The 19311-nt window shown below is 38.0% G+C and overlaps 1 protein-coding gene across 5 annotated transcripts in view; it reads left to right on the top strand.

The window, feature by feature from the left end:
- Positions 1–19311, top strand: part of TTBK2 (tau tubulin kinase 2) — a 111286-nt gene that overhangs the window by 39902 nt on the left and 52073 nt on the right. For 3 of the 5 annotated variants that reach the window (XM_071809232.1, XM_071809231.1, XM_071809230.1), the window contains exons 4-7: positions 4081–4154; positions 5198–5338; positions 7646–7750; positions 9318–9392. In XM_071809232.1, coding sequence (XP_071665333.1) covers positions 4081–4154; positions 5198–5338; positions 7646–7750; positions 9318–9392 — 395 coding nt within the window. The remainder of the gene's footprint in view (positions 1–4080; positions 4155–5197; positions 5339–7645; positions 7751–9317; positions 9393–19311) is intronic. The other 2 variants (XM_065838669.2, XM_065838667.2) reach the window with 1 other exon arrangement.

Genomic DNA, 19311 nt, shown 5'->3' with positions numbered 1-19311 from the left:
GGAGTTCAGTTCCTTTAACAACCTAAGTCTTCCTGCAGAAAAGTCCTTGGTTGTACTGAATCGTGGGAATGCTGTCTAGATTAAAAGAACAAAATAGTGAAACACCTGAACAACAGATGCACTGAGGGCAAATAATCCGAATAATATATAAAGCAAATAAGGATCTTTCAGTTATTTATTTTTGCAATATTCTTTCTCTGAGAAAATAATAAATAGAAGTTTTTGTATCACTGAAACCCTGATTTTGATCCTTAGGAGGAGCTCTTTTGACAACTTTTCATGTGAGAAAACGGTCTAAATATTATTCCTTAATTTTTAATCTCTTTTTGTTTTCCTGCATAGTTAAAAAAAAAAAAAAAAGTCAGTGATTCCATGATTGTAACACTAGAGGTGACCTTTAGTCATTGCTGTGCAGGTTCCACATTACAGTGTAATTACTCTGGTTTTAGACAGGGAACATTGTAGTTGCTCATTGCAAGGGGGATGGACTAGATGACCTTTAAAGGTCCATTCCAACCCAGACTGGTCTGTGATTCTATGATCAGGAAGCTGACTGCAGTAAGAGATGGATCAAGGGTGAACCTTTTGCATATATTGAGATTTATAGTTTGCGCATATACGTAACTTTATTTTTACATGCATATTTTTTTACCTATACTTAAAGGACCTTTATGAAGTAAGATTATGGTAAAGACCGTTTTATCTTTTACATAAAATCTTGCCTCCTAGGATTCATTTCCAATAATTTTTCTACCTTTGCAAGTTTCCAGCATGCAAGAGCTAAAAATTTGAAACAGAGAAAATCAAGAAAAATGGACAAAAATGGGGAGTAGAAAACAAATATATCATTGCTTCTTGAATAATATGTTTTATTAAATGCTTCATTTACCATGTAGAAGGTTTGTTTTTGTTTTTGTTTTTTTTTTTTTGGTGCAGAGCAGGCAAAATTGTAAACAGTTTTTTTCAGGATGTTTTTGTAACAGCCTTCTAATATCACACATCCTCCGAGACCAACTTTCGTCTTGTTCTTCTATCCCTTCTTGGCACGTGTGTGTGTATATATATCTGTATGTGTATAATTACTATCCTTTTCTCAAAGGGCTTATGTTCTCTTACTTTCAAGGTGTTCTAGTTACTTTGGACATAAATCAGAGGAAGGAATGTAACCATAATGAAAATTCCTTTTCTTGCAAATATTTGGAAAGTTTGATCTATGAATAGTATGAAATTAAAGACAGTGAACTGACAGTGTCATTCAGAATTTGATTGATGTGTGGATGTGATTAAAAAAATGTTTATAGTCATGTGTAACTTCTGGGAAAATTATGAAGAAAACGCTTAGGAAAGAATTAAATAAATGTGCAACCTGTCTCTATCCAGCAAAACAACTTTTCCAGTCTTTACTAGGGCTAGGCACATTCTTAAGGTTATAAGCATGCTTTTGAGTGTTTCTGAATTAGAATCATATTAGACTCTTATTTCACAGAAACCATGAAACTGAAATGAGAACAGCTGTTGGCAGAAGTGCAGGGATGTACTGGTTTTTATTATTTTTGCTTTCAGAAACTTGAAGTTAAAGCAGTGTGATCATTTGTTGGGGGGGTTAAATGAGTCATAACTTTGTAGGTACGCAGTACAGTGAACAATTAAAATCTTTGAAGAAGCTCTTTTAAGTGTCTGATCTATCAAAACATGCTTAAATATGTGAGTAGCTGTATGATTTCTCTCTTAATTATGAAGGAATATGTTCGCTGGTACAGCCATTTATTACAGCTTAGTCATCAATTGCATCTTTGATTTCTTTTTTTTTCCCCTGCCAATGATACTATCTCCTAATTATTGTTGTCAGAATACTGTTTAACTCTTTAAGCTCTGTTTAAAAAAAAAAAAACATCTGCTGCAACAGATGGTGGTTTTGTTTAATCATGTTGTTAAGCCATCTGCTCCCACAGTTAGATGAGATAAGACAGATTTATCACATCTCACTCAGTGAGACTCACTCGGTTGGTTTCTGTCTCACACAACCTTACAGTCTTCTCCCTCATCATTTACAGCTCTGTCGTGTAATTTAGGAATGCGTGGTGTCTGGTGTAGGCTGAAAAGCGAGCTGTAGTGATACACTGCAGCCTGGGGAATGGCATGTAGGCTTTGTGTCCTCCCCAGGAAGCTTTTCAAGGGCATCGTTGTTCACTGCAGCCTATTACAGTCGTCTTCTCCCCCTGCTCCTGAGCCATGTGGCTCATGGGTATGAGAAAATTCTGTTTTCTCGCTGAGGTAAAGGAACTGAAAGTGTCTGCAAGGGTGTAGTAGATACATACAGCCACACTGGAGTGGTTGAGGATCATGCTAATTTGAGTAAGTTGTACAGGTACTACTTCTGTCCTTTCCCATTTCTTCAGATTTTCGTGAAAGCTGGTTTACAGAGAATTTACCACAGAACTGGAGTTGCTGCTGCAGTTGAAACGAAGTTTCTCTGACCAAACTGAGTTTTGGACATTTACTGAATTTGTCAGATGAAATCTGACTAATATATTGTTCTCTGAAGATGTTCCTTCAGCATACCCACAGGGCCTGTAAAATGAATAATAAATATTTGAGATGAGACTTCATTAACCGGAAACTGCAGCAATGAATATACAAAATTTCATCTTGACAAATTTGCTGCAAATCCTTTTTCTTCATAAAATTATACTGTCTGTAATGTAGCCTGTCTTTCTTAAACAAATGGGTGGAAGGAAAAATGGAGGAAAAACAGTGGTACCCACTGCTTAGCATTTACGTGTTCACAGAAGTTGTAGAGATTTCTTTTTAAAATAAATTATTATGATGATTTCTGTACCATTTTCTTTGTTTAAATGGGCTTATCTGTTTTAATTATACGTGGTAGGGAGCTTCCTGAGGAAGCAATAAACAGGCAACTACTCTCTGTCAAGTGAAGTGAGACTATTCAGAAGCTGTAGGGCCAAGTTTTAGGATTTTGATGGAGCTATAAGTGCAGCAGTAACAGAAAGTCCTTTTGTATTTATGACATTCTGGTAATCCTAATGGTAAAGGAATTCACAAAAGAAAGCTTAGGTGACACAAATTTTCCACAGCTTTGGAGGCCACTTGCGACCATTAGTTTCCTCTTGGCTGTAGTTTCCGTGGTGTCAGAATGAAGGTACATAGCCTTAGGGACTTAAACCATACAGTTCCCTCTTCTGTTGTAGAGTAGGGTCACAAGGGGTCCCAGCATCTCTCCATGTCGATGAACACAGACTCCAAACTAACAATGAGGTTGCATTCTCCTTCTGTTTCCTTACTGCAGTCTTTGGCTTGCCTTTTTCTCTGTTTACCTGGGGAATCTTATGTTTTGACTTACAACTGCAGGATAGAAAGGAGTTTATTTTGAACCAGCCCTCTTCTTTTCCAGTTTTCTCCTAGAACAAGAGGAGGCTTTAAAGAAAATTGACCTAAACCTAACTGTGATTTGGTTGGTTTTGGTGTGGGATTTTTTCTTTTCTTTTATTTTTTTTTTTAACTACCACAATTCTTTTATCTCTACTTCAGTGTGCTTGAGCTGAATTTGTCTTTTGTAGCTAAACAGCAAAGATCATATTCTAGAAAAAGATGTCCACACATTGGATTAGTTGAATTAGATTTTCTACAATTTTTTGATACAAAGCATGACCTGCATGTAACTAGTACTGTTTTCTTTCATCACTACAGTTTCTAGAAAAAGAGGAATGGTAGGTAGGAATATTGTCTATAACAAGCCATCAGCTTTGCACGAAAATAACCTTTTCCCAATCCAAAATGGCTCAAATTTGTGGACATTTAAGCATGTTGTCATTAATGTGTTCTTATGGAGAAAAGTGATAGCTATGGTAGGGCAGCGTATTTTGTGGGAGAAAACTTTTATTTGATCGGGTGTAGAACTGATGTTGATTTTACAGCTGTTGAGCTGTGGGGGTGGGAGGCTTAGTTTATGGAAGATCTCTAAAGAAATATAACTATCTCTTTCAGTAATTTGCTAGATATTTAAAGGAATAAACCACAGAATTTCATTAATATTGGCTAATTTGTTTCTTTTTCTCCCAGGAAAAGATCATGTCTGTAGATTCATTGGATGTGGAAGGAATGACAGATTTAACTATGTGGTCATGCAGTTGCAGGTCAGTGTATCAAACAGAGCTCCGAGTTTGCTTGTGTGTTTTGGTTGATTAGCCAAGCATTTATGAAAATAACAGTAAAATTTTAGAGGATGATAAATTAAAAAAAAAAAAACAAAGATCACAAACACATGGTAGTGAATAAACCTGAAATGAGCATATCCGTTATATCCTTATCCATTGATACCCTTTCCGTAATTCTCTCAGAAAGGGGCAAGTTTGCATCCTCCCAAAGACCTGACTATTGAAAGAGTGAACTGTGGTGTCGTCTGAGATAATTCACATTCCCTTGGAGTTTTCACTTGAAGATAATTTAAAATATAATACATTAGTCTGTGCATTTGTTGGCTTTTTTGATGGAAGTGGAAAAATACCCTTTGCAAGCAGAAGACGACACTTAATTCCCTTCAGTTAGAGATTTGTACCTGTGAAAAAGGATAAAATGGGTGATTACCACCTAAAATAGTGGGATTATTGTCCCTTATCATCTTGGTGGCTATGAATACTGGAAAAAGAAGTGTGTTCTAGTTCATACTGTTGGTCGTCTGTTATTTTGATAGACCAACAGTTCTGTGATGTAATGGGGGTGTGTCTCCTGCATGATATATTTTTTCATATCTTTGGTTAAGTCATCTAAGATATGCTATGTAATTAAATAAATTTCATGCATTTCATTAAAGGGGTGAATGTAAAGAAGTCATAGAGCGCTTTCTCAGTGGCCTTTTTTCAGATACACAGGTACAACATTAATAGCATATGTGCTAGTGTTCTGATAGACATTAGTTTGGTCCATGTTATTTAGGAATTGAAAGATACTGAGATTCATATTTTCAAAAATAGATTCTAAATTTGATGCTAGAGATACTTGGAGACATATACTTACTATGTTTAGGTGAGAAGTGTTATCTTTGAATACAAAAATATTAATAGGTAATGAGAGTATCTGTGGTTAACCATGAACGATGAAAGAAGATCTAGGAAGAGTATGCTATCTGTCAATCTTGGTATTACTATTTTTTATGAAAACGTCCTTTTAATTTGATCAGGGTCGAAATTTGGCAGACCTGCGTCGAAGCCAGTCTCGAGGAACATTCACCATTAGTACCACTCTGCGGCTTGGGAAGCAGATTTTGGAATCTATTGAAAGTATTCATTCTGTGGGATTCTTGCACAGGGACATAAAACCAGTAAGTATGCCCATTAAATCAAAACAGGCAAGTAATATGTGCTCACTAGATGGCTGCATAAGTAAGAATAGGTTCTATACCAGATGTTAAAAATGGAAGAAGGAGAAGGGACAGAAAACTGAATGTTCATCAGACAGGGCAGATTTTTTCTATTAAGTAATGTTGAATAGTAGTACCAATAACTTTGATCTTTGTCAGTATTGTCTCCAGTTACTTAGGCCTCCTTGCAATTGTCTGTAGTTAAAACTTCCAACTCTTATGTGTAGCATCATGCAGTCAAAAGTATTTGCCATGAGATATGATACAATGAGTTTGGCTAATGGCGATTAATCTTCACATAATAAATCTAAGAGAAAAGATACAGACTGTAGGCTGTATTTATAAGCTCTTCAATAGCAATTTTTTGGTGTTCAATATATTTACAGCAAACAAGAGAAGACAGACCATAAGAGGAAACTATTCAATTATTTTGTTGTGCAATTCTAATAAAATAAGTGTTGTCAAAGTGTCATGAGGACAGTGCCTTCCTGATAGCATCATGCTTTTGTTATTATTTTTTCTGTTTTTCTTTGAATTTATTCCTGAGATTGCATCGGCTATTTTTGATATTACTCTATATTAAAAATATAATTAGAGCTCTGAACTTTCAAAATTCTAAAATGAGGGAAAAAAGGTAAATCTTTTGTTTTCTAAGAGATGCAAATATGTCTGGTTATGTCTGACATACAGCTAAAATTCCTGTAAGCTGAAAGATACATAAAACTTCTGATAAGTTTCTGTGCCTTAGGGAATTTTCATTTTCATCTTTTCTGTCTTGCAAGATTTTATAAAACTTGTATTTTCCATGACCCATCCCCAAGACTTCATATAATAGGGAAAGGACACGAAAGCAGTGCATGTCAAGTGAAATAGGTGAGAAGGAGTTAGCTGGAGCACAACATTTTAATGATGAAAACAACACAAGTTTGGAATGGCAGATGTGTTCCTTTATGGTTGGCAGAATGGATTTGGGACACTTTGTTATCTAACTGTGTCTCAGAGTCTATGGGCTCAAATAGGATTGAAACGGAGAATGCTTTTAGGGGATGGAAAAAGCTCAGAAAATTAAATGTTGAGCCAGTATAAACAGCAGTGTGAGACGATGTGTTAGATTAACAAAAATAAATTTTTCATCCCCTTTAGGAGTTAGGTTGTGACTTACACATTCAGAAGAAGGCACGATTGCTTTCTAGCATGCGGTTTTCCTGGCTTGAAAATATAAGTCCTTTTTATCTTTTATTGTGTATCTTCTAGATAGATTATACTAAAAGCAGGCTTTGTGCTGAGCTGAAATCTTGTAATCATTGGTTGATTAGTTGCCTCATGATGAATTAGGCGATGCTGAAGTTTTGTTCCATTTCAAAATAATGCTGATCACACTCAGTTCATGATTTCGATTGGTTTTTACCCTCAACCTTTGACAGTGAAGCAGCTGTGAATTTTGGATTTGTTTAGAACAGTACTGCCATTCAATTTAATGGAAAAATGGAAAAGTAGTTTTTCTGGAGTTAATTGCGCTAAGCATCCAGCTTGCTTGGCTGTGTAGTTCCAATTCCATTTCATGTAAGTTGTTTTCAGCTTTGTCTTTTTTATATCACATAATCCATTTTAAGGGGATTTGATGGTGAGAGACTTGAACTGATTCAGCCAACATGTTCAAACATAAACTACCAGTGTTGAAGAATTTTTCTTTAAAGCAATAACATGGAATGTTAAACCATGGAGGCAAATAAGAAAATTTACTGCAGCTTTTCAGAATGAATTACCTCCATAAGTCTTCACTGACTTTTCAACTCTTTTTGTTTGTTTTAAAGTCTGGTTCTTCCCCCTCCCATTAAAAGGTAAAGGCAATTTGCATCTTTTGTTCTGTATTCTGCATTTGTGACGTCAATGTATTTGTTTAGATGAATTTGTTAGCCCCTAGATTGATTTGGACATTTCAAAAAACTACCAAAATATGTGAGTGGGTGACATGATTGGAAAATTCTTGGTAAAAGTTAATATATTCTGAGTGATGAAGTAAGATGACAATCCCTTTGGACCATGTAGGCTACTATTCAGATATGTTAAGTTGGATGTCTGATTTTTCCTAACAACTTTTTCTTCAAATTTAATGGGAGTTTAGTAGAACTGAAAATGCAGAAGGAATGATAGAGAAGTAGAAAGTGGATTTTCTGTTATTGTCCTACTGCATTAATATGTGCGCATATGGAAATGTGTGTGTGTATCTAGATCTATATATCTGTCTGTATTTGTTTTTCTTCCTAGTCTAACTTCGCAATGGGACGTTTTCCTAGCACCTGTAGGAAGTGTTTTATGCTGGATTTTGGCTTGGCGCGGCAATTTACCAACTCATGTGGGGATGTCAGACCAGTAAGATTCTTTTCAGTTGTCAATTTGATAAATTGAATGTGGTAGTATGCTGTCTTTTGTTTTTCTGGAGACGTATGGGAGTTGCATTGAGGTAACTTGATGAACATAATCCTGGATCAGAAATGTCATGTGATATATTGATTATATTAAAAGATTGGCAGTTGTAATGAATCAGGTTCCTCATTTTTGGCCTGAGGCAGAGGTCTGTTCTGTGATGGGGTTCTTTGTTTGTTTGGGTGTTTGGTTTTGTGTTGTGGTGTTTGGTGGTGTATTTTTTTTGGTTTTTTTTTTTTTGGATGATCAATTTTTTGGTTTGGAAAATCAAGCGACAAGTAGTTTTTTATTAAATATCAGAGTAATACAGCAGAGCTGCATTTCACATGGTTTTATACATTGCATTTTAAAACAATCTATGTAGGACAAAAACGTCAAACACTAAACTGAATATATAACCTTCTGAAAGAGAAAGTCTGAATAATTAAAACAGTGATAGGACACTAACTATAATATATAACTTGACATAGTTAAGTGTACTTGCTGTATTCCTATGTGATGCAGTCTGAAGAATATTATAGATTAAAACATATCAATGAGGACATTACAATTTTAAGTACAGTAAAGCCTCCCTCATTCACTGATGGGCAGTCCTTCCGTTAAGTTCAAACTTTGAAAATGAGCAAGTCAGTGCCACGGTACATGGTGATGTTTTAAAGAAACATATTTTCTTTGTTAAACTAGTTTAGTTTAGTTTTCATTTTGATGGTAATACTGAATAATGTACTAGTCAACATTATGTAGCATATTTATTAACGTGATGCAATTTGAGTGGTAGAAGCTATCTCAACAGGATTTTCAATTTTATTTTGCCTAAGAACTGGGAAAGTGGCCAATTTTTGTGTGCATATTGTGAGGTGTGTGAATTAGTAAGGTAAATTAGCGGGGTTCTGCTGTACTCTATTCCTTCAGCCATTATGCTGGACACTGCAATGAAAGCAAAGAGCAGGGGAGGCCAACAGAGTGGTTGCTGCTGTTGGAAAGGTGAGCAAAACATTTTAAGTAGTTTTAATTTTTTTTTAATTTCTAATGTTCTTGTTGTGTTCTGTATGTTTGGCTGCTTATAATGTTTTTCTGCCTGACATGTAATTTCAAAGAGAAAACAATTCCTCAGATTCTGTAATTTATGTATATACACACACATACCCCAATGGTAGTATTTTTAGAAAAAATAGGTGATAACAACAGAAAATTTAATATTTCTGCTATTCTTTCTTTCTTTTGTAACAACTCAGCTCCTGCCTTTTGTTTTTCATTGCAGTGCCCTACAATGTAACTGAAGTAATTCTTCTATTTAATCTGTTTAGAATTTTCTGATGGTGTAATCCATATTAGTAAGTGGCAGTAAGGGGAAAAAAAAGAGTAGTTGTATTTGTACTTAATAATCAGAAATGGCTGTTGTATAGATAGCAACCATACTGTTGGCTTTGCTTACTAATAAAATTTATTAATATTTTCATTAAATGTGCTATGTGCTTCTCCTTAAAACTATTCTTCTTCTAAACTTCATTAGATTTCTTCAGCAGATACTGCAAATAACCTGGAACAGTGTAAAAGCATGTTCTGCAAAAAACATAGTACTCTATTGGTAAGAACCTGTTCCTTAGTTAAGGTTGTTTATTAGATTTTTATTATAAGCCTAATTTTCTGTATCCAGTCTCACTGAGATTTTGCATATGATCCCCAAGTCCTTGAATTTCCACAATGTGTTCTAAAAGAATCAGAAGACAAGCTTTTCAAATTCTAGCCTCAGGTTTTAGTCCTTTGGCAGCTTTGTATTTTCCCCAACATTACGGAATTTTTGGTGGCCATAAATCTGTTTGTTCAACTCAAGAAGTTGAAAGAGACTTCTATGGATACTGTTGAAAGCAGCAAAGTTTATGGTGGGACTGTATTTCCCTTCAGAACTCATTGGCCAGCACCACTGGCTAGCATATGCATTCCAAATCAAGGTAGCTTCAAGACTGGTTGAGAAGAAAGGTGTTTTGTAGTTCTTTGACAAAATGCAACTTAGACTGGCAAGGGAGTTGAAACTAAAAGGCAATTGCAAGAATAAATTATCATCAGTTTGATAGCATAAATCATCTTGTAAATATACGTAGTATTCATTTGACTGAAGTTCAGACAAGAAGTTGAAAAGAGGTCCTTATGGTGAGGAGGACTGCTTTATTTTGTGAACTCAGGTCAAGAAATAAAGAGGAAATGAGAATTTTATCAAACCATGAAGCTACCCAACATTAGAGTCTTAGTCAGTCCCAGTATATTGTACCAAGACAGAGGAATGCGTTGGAGTTTCATACGACTTCAGTGTGATAAGATGCTCTTGTTTTGGATCTCTTATAAAAGGAGGAATTATAAAACTTGGGAATCCATGGTTTTATTCCAGCATTTCACTGAAGTATGTGCTGGTGGCTACCAGTATGTTGAACCACCTGTTCGGACCCTTTTGTGTTTCTGTTAAACCTATACTTATTCTACTCTGAATCTTTTCTTTTGTCTTTCCTCGCTGGTGTCCTTTCTGGATCCACCTCGTAGTGCTTCATTTCCAGTTAGACTAACTTCTTGCAGTTTCAGTGCCCACTGAAGTAGTACAATGCAACTGAGATTTTCTTTGCTTTCAGTTTCTTTTCTTTTCACCCCAATGAAACCTAAAAGTGTTTTGAAGAAGTGAGAGAAGAGGAATTCAGGGTGTTGCAGCTTTGGATTGAATTATGTCTCCTGACAGATAGAACATTTGAAGAATTTAGATGCCTAATTCAAACAAGGCTGTACTGAGTTTGTGTGAAATTTAGTTTTGAAAAAGTTCAGGCATAATCAGTTTTGGATGGCAAGTAGAATATTCCTTGGCATTATTATGGTACACTCTCAAATCCTTCCTTGTCTGTCTGCATTCCAAGGCACAATGGGCATATAAGGTTCCTACAAATTATTGTGGGGATTAATAAACGAAACAAATTATTTGTTTCAGCTGCATTCAAGAACAGTTTGAAATTATTTGCTGAAATAAAAGCAAGCAGCTGCAAAAAAAAAAAAAGTCATCTAACATGAAGTGTTTCAGCTTAAGTTGGTGATATGCGAAAGTTTCAAGTGGCTGGATGCAGGATCTTATATGGAAAGTGGTGGCCAATGTTTAAGTATAGATTTTACTACAAGTGCCATATATGACATGTTAGCAGTGAAGTTCACGAACAGGCAGCAGTGCTAATGAATCTGGGGAAATTTTGATGAAGTTCCAGCAGTATTCCAATAGAAAAAGTTTATGCTTTGAAGTAGAAATAGAGATTCATTCAGGTTAGAGAACTTAAATATTTTTTGGTACTATTTGTAGTAATTGCTTTTTTGTTTTACATTGTTATTACAGCAGTTACCAAACATACCTGTTTTCATTACAGAAAATGCATTGATGACATGAACACTTCCCTAGCATGCACTTGGTTCTCCCACATTTTTTTCTCTGGTGTAAAGACCCGTTTTGAACATCAGTTTCTTCATATGCACTTGCCTGCCTATGATACAGCAGGTTATAGCCTACCAAACTAAGTCTTCCATGCATCCTGTTAATTTAATAGGAAGGTTTTAATGAGTTATCGCAGATTCTTGGGCAAATTTCACAGTAGCATTGGGTCTATTTGTGTTCATTGCAGTCCGCTCTCTCATCTTGCTGCCGTGCTTTTCCACCTTCATGAAATGGCTGCACAATTAAGTTAAAAGCAGCTCTATCTTCCATGATAAATTAAATTATTCTCTAGAGTAAACGCATGTTATTACAGCACAAATTGCTCCCAGGATTTTTGTGTACTATAGGCAGACAAAGCCTGTGTTTAAGTACTGCTCGTTTCAGTTCAACTTGAGTGTAATCCATCTTTTTCTCCTTTGCAGGAGCATTGATTTCTTGAATTCTCATTGATTGTTGTTTATTGTTCCAGAGAAGTTTTAAAATGAGACATTTGACACATCAACTAGAATAAGAATGTATTTTATGATTTACTATCAAATAAAAAAGGGTATATCTCACGATTTAGTTTCTTCTGTTGTTGTTTTTTACAAAGTTCACAACAAATAAAGGACCTGTGGTTCAGTCTGCCTTGAAATTAATGGTGGCTCATATATTAGTAAGTTGAAATTATTTTATTTGTTAATTACTAAATATTTTTGTCTAGGGATCGCAATATAATCAAACTTGCAAATAAAATTGTATAGGTAGATTAGTCTACAATTGAAAGAAAGTGTTTAGCTTGTCTTTACTAAGAGATGCTAGCATCCAGAATGTTAGAATTTCTGTAATTATGCCATCAGAACTTATTTATAGCTTCTCGCATGCCCATGTAATAAACATCATCTCACCTATTGATGTCTTCTTTTTTTGTGCTGGTTTTTCTTCTCAACATTACTGGCTTTTGTCTTATGTGATTGTTGCCAGCTTTTTCTCGTTTTCTCAGTTTTCCCAATTTTCCATTCATACAGGTCTTAAACCTGCATCCACATATTTTCTGCCTCTTTATCTTTGGTGACAGTCTTCCTGTATCTGACTCTCCTATGGCTCCAGCTTCTTTCATGATTTATTTTCAAGTCTTCTTTCTTCAGCGTATCGCTCTCAAGTTTTATGTTCCCTCCTTTTCCTGTTTATCTTCAGATAGCTTCATTCAAAAATACTTCATTTTTTTTAGTGTCTAGGCACAGGTTTCATGTTCATGATGTCCCTGTTCCAATGCAGTTTCCTTTTGTGCAAACTAAAACCATGTCATCTCTCTCTGGTATCTTGGTGAATATGTTATGATGAGCTCAAACTCAATGTGCTCTTAGTCACCTTTCTCCTGTTCCAACCACTCGGCACTACTTCTGTTCCTAATCCCACATGCAGTACTGTCCTCCTGTCACCAAGTCTTGTTTACTGGCAGTATGTCTTTACATCAGGTCTGTGTATATATCCGGATGGTTTTTTCTGTATAATGTGCACATATATTCATATGTGTATGTATTCTTTTTATTTTTTTCTTTCCCCATGAAGCTGAAGTTCTTGTGTAGACTCGCTGTCCCCTGACCTGACTGTTAGAGTATCGTTTTTCTAGTTGGATGAATACAAGGTTTTTGCCTTGAGAAACACTAAAATTCAGGGTGTTACTACAGACCCAATCTACGAGATTTGTTTTGGTTATGTTACCCTTCCAAAGTCCATGAAAGAAGCTACTTATTTTCATTTTTAAGGCTTTTGAAGATTTCTGCCTGCACAGCGTATTGTCTTTCATTCACAGTGAGGGTAAGGAACAGTACAGATGATGACCCCTGCCTCCATTACCTACTTCTGGATTTTTAAATAAAGGAACTTTATTCTTTATTTCAGACTGTTCCTTATGTTGGAACGGAGATTTCTGTAATCACCCAAAACTTCACTCTTTTCTCTTTAATCTCTGTTTGGAAACAAAACTGGAGAAGTGTCATTTTCTGTAGGAGCTGAAAATAATCTTTGTTTGACCCTTAAACCTTCAAATACATCCTGTTATGACTGTAACTATTGTTTAAGATTTAAATGGAAGGCATGCTTAAAAGCAAGAAGCAGAATTTAGTGCCAGTCTGCATAGATTTATGCAAAGATTGAGGCAAAACTGCATGTGGAAAAGATTATCTTCTAATAAAAGAAACCACACATGAATGATAGGAAGTCATTTATGCATGTGCTGTGTACATATTGCTGACTTCTTGTTTTGAATTACTGAAGAAAGTAGTTTTGACATTGCGTTACTTTGGCTGTTACTTCGTTTCTTACAGACAGGTTTGCTGGGAGAATTTTTTGTTGTCAGTTTGTTATTTTCTTTCTGAGAAGTTGTGGGGTCTCTTTAGACTTTTTACCTGAAAGAGCTTAAAATGAGGAGGCCTTTCTTGAAGATCATCCAGACTAATTCCTTGAAGAGTTCAAGCTATACTTCTGTGCTAAAGGATACTCAGAGTTTTGCTGTTGTGCTTGTCAGATCTTAAGATATCTCAGTGTCATTTTCAGAGATGTTGTTCATCTTCGCACTACCCATCTTTATGTCAGACTCTGTGGTGATTTAGCACCATTAAAACTGTGCCACTGAGGAGTCCGTCAGCTGTAGCTGCTCTTATCTAAATACTTTGTATTAAACCTGCATTTTCAGTAAAAGAGCTTCTCAGAAAATAATAAACAAGAAGAGGAGTCACAGAATCACAGAATGTTTGGGATTGGAAGGGACCTCGAAAGATCATCTAGTCCAATACCCCTGCGGGAGCAGGAACACCTAGATGAGGTTACACAGGAAGGTGTCCAGGCAGGTTTTGAATGTCTCCAGAGTAGGAGACTCCACAACCTCCCTGGGCAGCCTGTTCCAGTGTTCTGTTACCCTTACTGAGAAGAATTTTCTTCTCAAATTTAAGTGGAACCTTTTGTGTTCCAGTTTGAACCCATTACCCCTTGTCCTGTCATTGGTTGTCACCAAGAAGAGCCTGGCTTCATCCTCGTGACACCCACCCTTTATATATCTGTAGACATGAATGATGTCACCCTCAGTCTCGTCTTCTCCAAGCTAAAGAGCCCCAGCTCCCTCAGCCTTTCCTCATAAGGGAGATGCTCCACTCCCTTCATCATCTTCCTGGCTCTGCACTGGACTCTCTCCAGCAGTTCCCTGTCCTTCTTGAACTGAGGGGCCCAGAACTGGACACAATATTCCAGATGTGGTCTCACCAGGGCAGGGTAGAGGGGAAGGAGAACCTCTCTGAACCTACGAACCAACCCCCTTCTAATACACCCCAGGATGCCATCAGCCTTCCTGGCCACAAGGGCACAGTGCTGACTCATGGTCATCCTGCTGTCCACCGGGACCCCCAGGACCCTTTCCCCTACACTGCTCTCTAACAGGTCATTCCCCAACTTATACTGGAACCTGGGGTTGTTCCTGCCCAGATACAAGACTCTACACTTGCCCTTGTTATATTTCATTACATTTTTCCTGCCCGACTCTCCAGCCCGTTCAGGTCTTGCTGGATGGCAGCACAGCTTCCTGGTCTGTCAGCCACTCCTCCCAGCTTGGTGTCATCAGCAAACTTGCTGACAGTGCACTCTAGTCCCTCATCCAAGTCGTTAATGAATATATACTGGTACCAGTACTGACCCTTGAGGCACTCACTAGGTACAGGCCTCCAACTAGACTCTGCCCCATTGACCATGACTCTCTGGCTTCTTCCCTTCAGCCAGTTCGCAGTCCACCTCACTACCCGATCATCCAGACCGCACTCCCTCAGTTTAGCTGTAAGGATGCTGTGGGAGACTATGTCAAATGCCTTACTGAAGTCAAGGTAGACCACATCCACTGCTCTGCCATCATCCATCCATCTTGTTATGTCCTTATAACAGTCAATGAGGTTGGTCAAGCACGACTTCTCCTTGGTGAAGCCATGTTGACTGCCCCTAATGACCCTCTTATCCCTGATATGCCTTGAGATGGCACCAAGGATAAGTCGTTCCATCAGTTTCTCAGGGATGGAGGTGAGGCTGACCGGTCTATAGTTACCCGGGTCCTCCTTCTTGCCCTTTTTGAAGACTGGAGTGACATTTGCTTTCCTCCAGTTCTCAGGCACTTCTCCTGTTTCCCAAGACTTGGCAAAGATGATGGAGAGTGGTCCAGCAACGACCTCAGCCAGCTCGCTCAGCACCCGCGGGTGCATCCCATCCGGACCCACGGATTTATGGATGTCTGGATTGCCTAATTGCTCCCTAACCCAGTCCTCATCAACCGAGTCAAACTCTTCCATTGTCCTGCCTTCCTTTGGGGCTCTTCAGGACAGCCTCTGTCAGAGTAGACAGAGACAAAGGCAGCATTCAGTAACTCTGCCTTCTCTGTATCTTCTGTCACCAGGGCACCCACCTCGTTCATCAGTGGGCCTACATTGCCTGTGGTGTTAGTTTTATCTGCCACATATTGGAAAAAACTCTTCCTGTTGTCCTTGACCCCTCTCACCAGGTTTAATTCTAAGGAGGCCTTAGCTTTCCTAGTTGCCTCCCTACACCCTCTGACAACAGCCTTATATTCTTCCGAAGTGGCCAACCCCTCCTTCCACAGTCTATAAACTCTCCTCTTCCACTTGAGCTTACCCAGCAGTTCCCTGTTTAACCACGCAGGTCTCCTGGCTCCCTTCCTTGACTTCCTACATGTTGGGATGCTCTGATCTTTTGCCTGGTAGAAGCAGTCCCTTAACACTAACCAGCTATCCTGGGCCACTTTACCTTCAAGCAGCCTTGCCCATGGGATTTCCCCCAGCAATTGCCTCAAAAGGCCAAAGGTTGCCTTGCTGAAATCCAGGGTTGCAATTCTGCTTGGTATTCTGTTCCTGCCACATGAGATCCTGAACTCCACCATCTCATGGTCACTGCAACCAAGGCAGCCCTCAACCTTTACTGCTTTAACCAGACCCTCCTTGTTAGTGAGGATGAGGTCCAGCAGTGCACCTCTTCCAGTCGGCTCCTCCACCCTTTGCATCAGAAAGTTATCATCAAGGCACTGGAGGAACCTCCTAGACTGTGGCTGGCCGGCTGAGTAGTCCTTCCAACAAACATCAGGGTAGTTAAAATCCCTCACCACAACCAGGGCCTGTGACTGTGAGGCTGCTCTCAGCTGTCTGTAGAAGGCCTCATCAACTTCCTCACCCTGATCTGATGGCCTATAATAGATGCCCACAATAGTATCACCCATGCCAGCCTGCCCCTTGATTTTCACCAGTAGACTCTCAACTCCTCATCCGTGCCTGGACAATACTCAATACATTGTAGTTGCTCTCTCACATAAAGAGCAACTCCACCACCACGCCGGGGTAGCCTGTCTTTCCTGAAAAGGATGTAGCTATCCATCACCACATTCCAGTCATGTGTGCTGTCCAACCGTGTCTCCGTCATTGCGACTAGGTCATAATCTCTTGCCCTAACACAGGTTTCTAACTCCTCCTGCTTATTCCCCATGCTGCACGCGTTGGTGTACAGGCATTTCAGAGAGCGAGCTGAGCACACCAATTTCACCCCAGGGATATGGGAGGCCTCCTAGCCTTCATGAACTCTAGAGTGATGCCCTACTGATGCAAGCCCAGCTACATCCCCATCCCACTTCGAGTCTAGTTTAAAGCTCTCCAAATGAGCCCTGCTAATTCCTGTCCCAGCATCCTTTTGCCCCTGTGAGATAAACTTTTCCCACGTATCACTGGTTGGACTGGTGTTTTGTAAAACCAGCCGTTATCAAAGAACCCAAAGCCCTGCCTGTAACACCAGTCCTGTAACCAATTGTTTACAGACTGAATTTTTCTATTCCCTCACCTATCATCACCCAAAACTGGAAGGAGGGCAGAGAAAATCACTTGAGCCCCAGACCCTTTTACCATCCATCCCAAGGCCTGGAAATCTTTTTTCATTCCTGTCAGACTGCGGGATGCAGCTTCCTTCCCATCTGTCTGGAAGATCAGCAGTGGGTAGTCCCAAGTGAGCAATTAAGTTGTTCAACACTTGTAGTGCTTACTGTATTTTTCATTGCATTTCAGAGTGTCACATGTTTACAGAACAGGGAGCAAGCAGTTTTCAGCCCATTTCACTGTTTTGTTGTTGTTTTTTTTCCCAATGGGATTTACAAGAGCGTGATTTTTCACTCTTGGATTAGATTATCTAAAATGACCTTCATTTGCAGCAGCCAGATGACATTATGACTGATTTTGGAAGTAAAAAAATAAGACTTGAAGGAGATATATTGTAGTTTATCCCCCAAGAATTGCTTCTGTAGGTGTTAATGTCTTCTTTATTCTTACATTTTGTATCTATCAAACCCCATCTTTCAAGAAAAGTGCACAACAGTCACAAAGCTTAAGCTTTTGAAGTCAGTAAACAGCAGTTTTCATATGAACCACTGCTATGGCATGGACTGATTTTAACGTGTCTGAAGGACACAAATGATTCGCATGAAGTATCTGTTTCTCTTCTTCAATATCAGTTAGGTTTTCCTCATTTATGAACTGAGGGATCTAGCCAGTTACATGTTGTTTGGGTCATCCATTCGGTCTGGCCCAAGCTTACAGTACGAAGGATGGCACAGAGTTAAGAGTAGAGGAGTTCCACCAGTTCTAAAAATTGGGAATAAATTGCTATAAGCATAGAAGCATATGGGTTTTGTTTGTATGATCTAGTATCAAATTCCTTCCTTATTCTTCCTGGTTTCCCTTGTCCTTCTGTCATCACCTTTGTTTCTTTTTTACATAAGCTGCTTTTCCCATATTGCAGCTGAAATGACCTTTTTCCTCTAATTCTTTCTGCAGAACTGTATGATTTCTTCCTCTAATGATATCAGAACTCTTTTTCACAAAACAATGAAATAGTACATCTCCAGTGTATTTCCAAAATATTTTAGTTGTAGCTCTCCTTATTCCCTTCCCTATGAAGTGAATGTGGGGTTTCTGAGTCTTAGCTTTACGTATCAACTGTGTAGGTAGTAAAATGTTGTAAAGTTGGTAAAAAGAGATAGACTTGATTATAAATGTAATACAACTGTTAGAGAAGGACTACTTTTTTCTGGTAGTCCATAATCATTATCTGGACTGTAACATTAAATTCAGCATTTTCCTTGTGGGAAAATGTCACTGTTTTGTATAAAGAGGAGTAAGAGGTCATTTCAGGAAATCATGGGGAGTATTTTGAGAGGTGATTTTATGTAATGAAAATGTTTGTGTTAAACCTTTGTTAGTCTGCCCCAGTGTCAGAACATACTGGCAAAAGGAAATACCTTTATTGCTCATCTTAAGGACCCAGGGTTGTTCAGTTAGCAGACACAGTGTCCCACTTGTTCAAGGTGTTAGTCTTAAAATGAAATAGTTGTAGTTGCAGTTTTCTTATTATAGTGTCATTTTACTACAGTGGTCTGCTTCAATTGCTAGGTGTTCAGAACAGAAAGAAAAATAGATTAACATAAAAATATAAAGCAATAAAAATGCTTTGCAAACTTCTTCATGGTACAAATAGTTATCAATCAGAAGAATTACTGTATTTTAAAAGTCCTGATTTTGAAATAGGTTCATTTTAACAAAGATGCCCTGTCTTGTAGCTGTCTGAATGCCTGTTTGTGAGGAATTGACTTCGAAGACAGAGGGATATGTCCCTTGTATCTCAGTAATAAGATATTTGTAAAACATACGAATGTGTTGAAGAGAGTAGTGAAGGGCTGCGGTTCATTAAGTTTTATGACCTGACACTATTACCTGGTTAGAACTTAAAAGTCAGAAACGTTCCTTGCAGCTTGTAGGATTGTGAAGGATGTAAGAAAGGAAGTAATGACAAATGTGTATTGTAGTGTGCTTGGAAAGGTATAGAGTAATTCATACTTGTTGAAAAATGAGAGCTTATGTAATGTTATTTTATATTTTCTGTCCAACTTAGTTAACTTTGTTTTATTAGCTAAACAACTTGAAGTCTGACTTAAACATGTCATGAAAAAAACTTAAAATTTTTCAGGTGATATCTTGAATGCAAA

This window comes from Patagioenas fasciata, chromosome 5, assembly GCF_037038585.1.
Source record: "Patagioenas fasciata isolate bPatFas1 chromosome 5, bPatFas1.hap1, whole genome shotgun sequence".
NCBI lineage: Eukaryota > Metazoa > Chordata > Aves > Columbiformes > Columbidae > Patagioenas > Patagioenas fasciata.
This window is presented reverse-complemented; position numbering and strand designations above follow the sequence as displayed.